At 41.0% G+C, this 7,668-nt stretch overlaps 1 protein-coding gene across 1 annotated transcript in view; it reads left to right on the top strand.

The window, feature by feature from the left end:
* Positions 1–644: 644 nt before the first annotated feature.
* The window catches only part of lama5 (laminin, alpha 5), a 134,074-nt gene continuing 127,050 nt past the window's right edge, over positions 645–7,668 (top strand). The window contains exons 1-2 of the mRNA XM_036142469.1: positions 645–1,256; positions 5,349–5,501. Coding sequence (XP_035998362.1) covers positions 1,014–1,256; positions 5,349–5,501 — 396 coding nt within the window. The 5' untranslated portion in view covers positions 645–1,013. The remainder of the gene's footprint in view (positions 1,257–5,348; positions 5,502–7,668) is intronic.

Raw genomic sequence — 7,668 nt, 5'->3', positions numbered from 1 at the left:
TATGGGCGGTGTGAAGGACTTTTAAGGGTTTAATCTGTCTAACCTGACATTGTGGTTAAGGTCAAAGAACACAGCAAACAGGCCAGAGGAGGAATATGTAAAAACATTTAATTCAATTAAATTTTATTTATATAGCGCCAATTCACAACACATGTTATCTTAAGGCCCTTCATAAAGTCAGACTCCATCAGATCCTCCAGGTTGGTGAGAAAGTTTCCTCTCTAAGGAAACCCAGCAGGTTGCATCAAGTCTCTCCAAGCAGCATTCACTCCTCCTGAAAGAGCGTAGAGCCACAGTGGACAGTCGTCTGCATTGCTGATGGCTTTGCAGCAATCCCTCATACTGAGCATGCATGAAGTGACAGTGGAGAGGAAAACTCCCCTTTAACAGGGAGGAGAACCTCCAGCAGGAAAAGAAAAACAGAAACAGAAAAAAAGCAAACCTCAGTTTCTCAGGTTGTGTTAAAAGTTTACCCAGAGTGAGCAGCTTTGCTCAGGTAATAAAAAACTCCCTCCTGTTATCACCCGGCCAAAGTTCTGCGCTTTGAGTCATAACTAAGCAAACTAACACCCAGCAAGTGTCAACCGGTATAAAGTCCTGGGAAATAACCATACAGAAAGATTTGGGGACAAGCAGGGAGAAAAATCCGGATGAAAATAAAAATAGAGATTAATGGAAATACTAAGAAACTCTGAAACCGAGGTGAGCGTTAAAGCCCACCAAGCCGAGCTCCTTCATGTCTGTGGAGGTGACTGGATGAGTTCCCCCCTCTAACCACTGGGGACATGCCGAGGGGAGGCAGGGGAGGGAGGACCACCACAGCTTCAGTAGGACTCGGTGTCACCGGGAGAGCGCACAGGCACTCCGACGCGCAGCTCTCCGCCACTTTCTGATCAGCGCTCCTTTTCTCCGGAGCTACCCGCCCTGCGCGCAGCGCTGCCCCGGTTAGCAGCAGAGCTCACACCCCCCCCCAGGCGGACTTCTTCCTGCCGGATCGGACAGGTGGACGGAGGATGGACGGAGCCGGACTGTTGGCGCTGCTCCTCAGCTGCTGGGGCCTCGCCGCCACGCAGGAGCTGCCGGCCAACGGGCTGAACGGCTACAGCCTCCACCCGCCCTACTTTAACCTGGCGGAGGGCACCAAGATCACCGCCACGGCCACCTGCGGGGAGGACGAGGGCGGCAGGAGCCTCCAGGACCTGTACTGCAAGCTGGTCGGCGGCCCGGTGTCCGGAGACCCGAGCCAGACCATCCAGGTGAGTCCAGACCTTTGGCCAAAAACCCGGCTGGACTGGGCTTGTTCCTGGAAATGGATCCATTCCTAGTCACTGATATAATTTATAATTGCTCGTGTTTGAAGGCGGTTGCTGTTTTTTTTCTTTTCTTCACTTTTCTGCATTTAACAAGCTGTAAGTGTAACTTTACAGCGAAAACTTTTACAGAGATCTGCGTTTCATTCAGTTTCCACGGATTCTGGACAAAAAAAAAAAGCTTTTATTTCCACAAACTTGTTGTGCATTTATAAGTTTAGAGTAATTAGATTAATTCCAGGTTTCCTGATTAGCCCTCTGTGTTTAGTGCTAATTACAGGGTTACAGATAAATTATAGGGAAATATGTCATAAATAGTGTCATGAAGGCAAAGAAATTGAAATGCTTCACTATGTAATTTATTAAGATTTATCTTTATTTTGAAAGGGGCTGCCAAATAGCTTTGTAATGCATGGATAGAAAAACATCCAAGGTGCTAATATTTGTCAATTTGGCTTATTTTGATAGATGTTTATCTTAAAAATATTTTGTTGTTAATAACTTTCATTGTTATTTTAATGCTAACACAAACCGTTATTAGAAAGCTTTCGATATGATGGGAGTGTTTAAATAGGTTTTATAATAAGGTTATGTCATGCTCGCCAGTCAAAACATGCTGAGTTTCTGGCCCAAAATTAATACATTTCGCACCAATAAAAATTTTCGTTTAGACTTTTAAATCCTTCATAATTTCAATTGAATCCTTTGCGTCTGATAAGGTCTGCAAATGCAGCAAATCTGCATGTGTTAACTTGAAATGTGTGCAAATAAAAGCATTCAACAGAGGAGGACATTTAATGAAGATGGAAATAGAAGGACAAAAGCCATCTTGGTCATTTCCCCTCAGTAAAAAAAGGAAAACAGGGTTTTTTTGGGTTTCCACTTCCAGACATAAAACTCTCAAAAACAGATCAGCAGGTCTGCAAACTCCACATTCCCACATTGACTCAATGCTGATGACATAACCTTAATGGACTGATCTAATTAGCCATACTGTGTGAGCCTTTCAGGCTAATTTACTATATAGCGCTGTATCTTTTAACCACAGGTAGCAGTTTTATAGCACAGATCTCCACCTGAACACTGGATTGGGAGCAGAGAACTGAGCTGAGTGGGTCAGCGTTGGGCTCCAGCTGCACTGCCAAGTCATCATTTCATGCACTGCTTACTTTGTGGGACTTGGCAGTACTTAACACGGGTCAGTTATATAAGAGCAGCCAACGTTTCATTAAGAGTGGACACCAAGTTAACCCAGCCAGTGTTTAGGTTTCATCTTCATCCTTTTTTTTGTGTGTCTCTGTGTTTTTTTTTAACAGAAGACTTTTTAATGTGCGGATGAGTTTGTGGCTCTTTTGAACTTCTGAGCCTCTCGGTCACAGCTGTTAACGCACAAAAGTTAATTGCAGTTTCATGGGTTAACTAATAAAGCAAGCCTCTGGGAGACCACATAAAAACGTCTCTCTCCATCTCTTCGTCTCTCTCCCACCTGTTGCTCACATTCCTCACAGCGACTGACCCGTGTCCTCCAATCAGACTGGCTTTACGCTCCCTGTTACCGTGAGATTTTCAAGGCCTTGAGAGCTAAAGAAAGAAAAAAAAAGAGAGGGAAGAGGGATTCGACTTAAGTTTGGAGTTGGCCCCCGCGAGGCAAACATATGAGAAGGTGTTGTTGAACTGACTCTGAAAGAGATCTTTCGGAATGATTAGATTTAATTAGTAGAGGTTGATGAGGAACAGCAAGCAGTGTTGAAGAAAATCTTCCCTGAGGCTGTGTTTGTCTCACATTAAAGGCAGTTCTGCTAGATTCCCTAAGGGAGAAACGTCTGATTTCCCTGGAAACCAAAACGAGTGACTGAAGTTGCTGAACTTTTATTTACCTGTAGGACAGTTAGCAGACAAAACTTTCTCCAGACTGATGAAAGGGAATAATCTGTCATTTAAAGCTTTTTATCCAGCTTTTTATCTCTGATCTGGTCTCAATACAATAGTTTGGTTAAACGGCTGAAAAGCAAGTTAAATTAAACCCTTTAAATAAAGCCATTAGCTCAGTTATTAGGGCTGTGCATTTTGTGATTTTATCCCCATTTTCTTATTCTGGTTTTTATTTCCTCTTAGGAAACAGATTTTTTTTTCATGTGGTTTGAGCTTGTGGTGGATTTCTTTTTTTTAAACTGATGCATGTTGATACTAAGACTATTAATTTATGTTATTGAAGAAGCCGAGAGTCAGGAGAAACAGTAGAAGAAGACAAGTTGAGCGGTTTTAACCTGTGGACCCACAGTGATGACACCGTTTTACCCCAGGTTAGGTTATCCTTACATAGCCACCCAGGTTAATCTCTACGTTAACTAATGGGTTGATAAATAATAAAGAGGATCTGAGAGAAAAATAGATGAAGGGGCTGCTTAAAGTAGCGTTTTCCTGCTTGTGGTATTGAAAGACCAAGTGTAAAAAAATTATTTTTGTACATTTAGTTTAAATAAAAAGGCTCCTCTGTCATTAAAGTTAGAGAAAATACAGCATCTTGGTTATCACAAACGCATTTGTTGTTGAAGGTAAATTGCTTTGGTGGAGCACAGGAATGAATAGAATAGGTGGAGTCATCTTTGAAACATGAACCCTTAACAAACATCTGTGAAAAAGAGTCTTTTCCAACACGTTTGCTGCAATGTAAAAAAACATTTCTGCCTTTAGTGGAGCTTAACGAAGCTGACACATACTTAATTTTAAGGGGTGACCAGTATGGGTATAAAGCCTGACTTTATATCGCTGACAAAGACTTTCCATGGCCTGAAATCCATGATAAATGTATCGTGTCATCTGTGACTCAGAAGTAAGTTTTAACAATCACATGAAGTGTATGAATGAATTAGCCGACTACCATCTTAATGTGTAGTACTCACCGTTCTGCACATTATCGGTCTGGTTCTGCTCCCATTCAATCCGTTTGGAGAAGGAGGGCTTTCTGCACAACTCTCTGAGCTGATTGGGCGAAGCGACACCTAGTGCATGGCTAACAAAGGTCGGTTTTAGCCAATCGTGGTATCAAATGAAAATGTAAGCAGTAGGCATCATGAGAAACCACAAGAAGGTTAGCTAGTCACGGCACTTCTTGCTGTTCTTCTTTCAAAGAAGAAATTGTGGATTTTGACAAAAGAGGTGATAGCATCAGCTACGCTTGCTTTCTCCTGCGCTGACATGTTTGTGTTGGTTCAGCTGTGGGCTCAACCGTCCTTGCTTTCATCACAGCTCTAAGTCCCGCCTTAAGCCATAATACTGCAACGTGATTGGCCCGAACCGTCGTTGGTTCGGTCACAAACGGTTGAAGCCGATCCACTAAAAGGTCCTTTTGTTACGACAGATGCAGTTGGTTTACTTATTTCATTACAAAAGTCAATTGATAATTTATCTGTTCCTTCCTTTTTACTGAGTTTTAGCTATTTGTGGTAAATTTGGATAATTTTTTTTTCTTTTTATGAGATGTACTCCTTGTTCCTTATTTCATTGTTCTCACATCTGGTCCTTTATTATAATGTGAAGAACATTAAACTACCTTGTGCATGAATGCTGCTGTAAAAATAAAGTTAATGAAAAACTGGAGCAGTTGACTGGGACGTTAAAGACCAAATATTTTTATTTGAGTTGGCCGCTAAGCTTTCTTTTTCCATCTGTACCTTTTCACACCTGGAATCAGAATTATGGGATTTCATTTTGAGAATCAAAGTTTCTCCTTCTGGATAAGCAGAAGAAGATGGATGGATGGATAGAAGTTTATTGAAAGAACAAGATATCTTCCTTACCCAATTGTGACATGAGGACTATACATGGATGGATGGTTGTAGTTTTCACAGAAATGTAAAGTTAGAAACTTACTGGGAAAAAGCAATGACTCCTTCAGTGGACGTTTAGATGAAACTTTTGGGAAGTGAACCACACGCTCATGTCAAAGGAAACTTGGATGATGTCAGGTTCTTTGCTTCCACACTGTAAACCTGTAAAGACTGACGTTCATTGTATTCTCCATGTTTGACTTCTCAGGGACAGTACTGTGACATCTGCAGCCAGGAGGAGAGCGATCGGGCCCACCCCATCACCAACGCCATCGATGGGACAGAGAGATGGTGGCAGAGCCCGCCTCTGTCCCGCAGCACGGAGTTCAACGAGGTGAACGTCACGCTGGATCTCGGTCAGGTAGGATTCACGAAAGCCGCCTAAAAACACAAGATGTTTCGCTTTCTGGCTGCCAGCAGGACAAACCCGGGAATTTGCTCAAGTTTGATGATGAGAAAGCCACTTAAAGCATCTTAAATCATTTATCATCCCTGTCCTTAAGCATCATCTGTTTCTATGTTTTCCTAAAAAAAAAAAAAAATCTATGTTTTTCTTTATGTTTTATGTGTCTTGCTCTGGCAACGTCCTTTCTGCTAATAAATGAGCTTAACTGCTGTAACATTCGGACAGGTCTATGTTCTCCCAGCCTGATGTAGTGTTCTAGCGTTGACCTGCTTTCTGGTTTCCATATGGTAAAGTCTGAAGGAAGGTAGTTCATCTTTTCAGTTTTTAGTGACTCTCTATATATAACAGTTCCTAAATGAAGACAAATTACTCAGGAATTACAACATCTCTGTAAATTGTCCCAAAGTTATCAATGAGAAAGCAGCTATTTTGTGATTTTTGTCCAAAATTTGCTAAACCAAACAAATAAGTACTGAGCCATGGATACTTTCTATTGTAAAGGAAGAAAACGAAAGTACACTAAGTTATTGGGTACATGGACTGCTTAAATAAAATAGATATAGCTAAACAAAGAAGCATTTAGCTAGAGGTACTTTCTATGGATATAAGTAAGTGAAGATCAAATATCTAATTGCAGTGAGAAAACATTTATTGTGAACTTGTTTGGTAAATTTGCAGACAGACAAATATGTTTTGCCTTTCAACTTCTTAATCCCATAATAAATCTAATCCTTTCTGTATTAGAGACTTATTTATCACTCACCCACCTTTGAAACTAGCGCGCTTTCCATACAACAATAACCTAAAAAAAGAACTGAATTCATTTTGTTAAGAGTTGTTCCTTGCCCGCGGATCTTCTTAGCTTATCGCTGCTGCAACTGGCATGAATAAAGCGAATCAAAGGAATACACACTCACCCTTGGTTAGCACGTACACATCATCATTTGGCCAGCCACTTGGGCCTTATTTCACTACATGAAAGCTTTTGTGCTCTCACCTTGGGCTCCTCTCTAACTTTTTTTTGTTTCTTTTGAATATTCCTCTTGAACCACCTCCTTATGCCACTGAATGCAGCTCCTTTGTGGCTGGCAGTCCTGCTTGAGTGCCTTCCTCATTAAACAACGGACAGACACTGTGCGTGGGTGCAAATCTGCGCTGTTGTGTCTTTGGTAAGGGTGATTTGTGTGATTGTGTCAGAGTGCCGTGCACAGGCATGTTTGTGAGAGGATGAGTATGAATAGTGGTAATATTTTTGGAGAACTTTGAACCGAACAAGGCTGCTTTTTCCCATGAGGCACCTGGATTGAGCACGGGTCATTACTGAGGAGTGAACGGCTGCTTTACAGTCAATGGAGAAACTTAAACTGTTACTATTTTGGTCTCTGCTCTGTCTGGTTGAAATACAATAAATGAACAAGTTCAGGCTATTAATGTTTTGGTGGATAACTCTGAACATTAACCGATTCAGTTTTAAGCAGTTTGAGCTGAATTTAGAAGTAGTTCATGTAAAAGCTGAACTACTGCAACTGCGCATAGGTCAGCGAGGGATTTTAATTTTATTCTTTTGTGTAAAACTACGACTTAGAAGAGTATTGTTACATAATCTACGTCGTTTCACAAAAAAACTGTAAAAAGTAATGGTTATTTATACAGATATGTTATAACATTTATTTATCCTGGTTTTGGTTATGGGTGTCTTGGTACCAGTTTTTTCTACACCGTGTACAAGTACGAGTACTTCACTTTAGATACTTACCGATTCCAAGTACTGATACAGAGGACTTAATAAAGATAAGATAAGATAGGCTTTATTGATCTCACATTGGAGAAATTCACTTGTCACATCGGCTCAGCAATCAATAATCAGAAGAAGGTGCCAAACATAGGACAAGGTGCATCAGTTATATACAGACCTATAGATCACACATAACTTAACAATATCATTTACTGCTGAAAACGACTGATCATCAATTAAGTTTCTGGAGTAGTTGTTGCAATCTTGGTTGTGTCATGTGTAGTCTTGAAATACTTTGTCTCATTTTTGTGTTACAAGATCTGCCTTGTGTAACAAGGTAAACATCCCATCCTGCTAACTCCAACAAGCTAAACACACTTTTACTGC

The sequence above is a fragment of the Fundulus heteroclitus genome, chromosome 1 (genome assembly GCF_011125445.2).
Source record: "Fundulus heteroclitus isolate FHET01 chromosome 1, MU-UCD_Fhet_4.1, whole genome shotgun sequence".
Classification (NCBI taxonomy): Eukaryota; Metazoa; Chordata; class Actinopteri; order Cyprinodontiformes; family Fundulidae; genus Fundulus; species Fundulus heteroclitus.
Note: the sequence above shows the minus strand (reverse complement) of the source record. Positions and strands in the feature narration are given on the sequence as shown.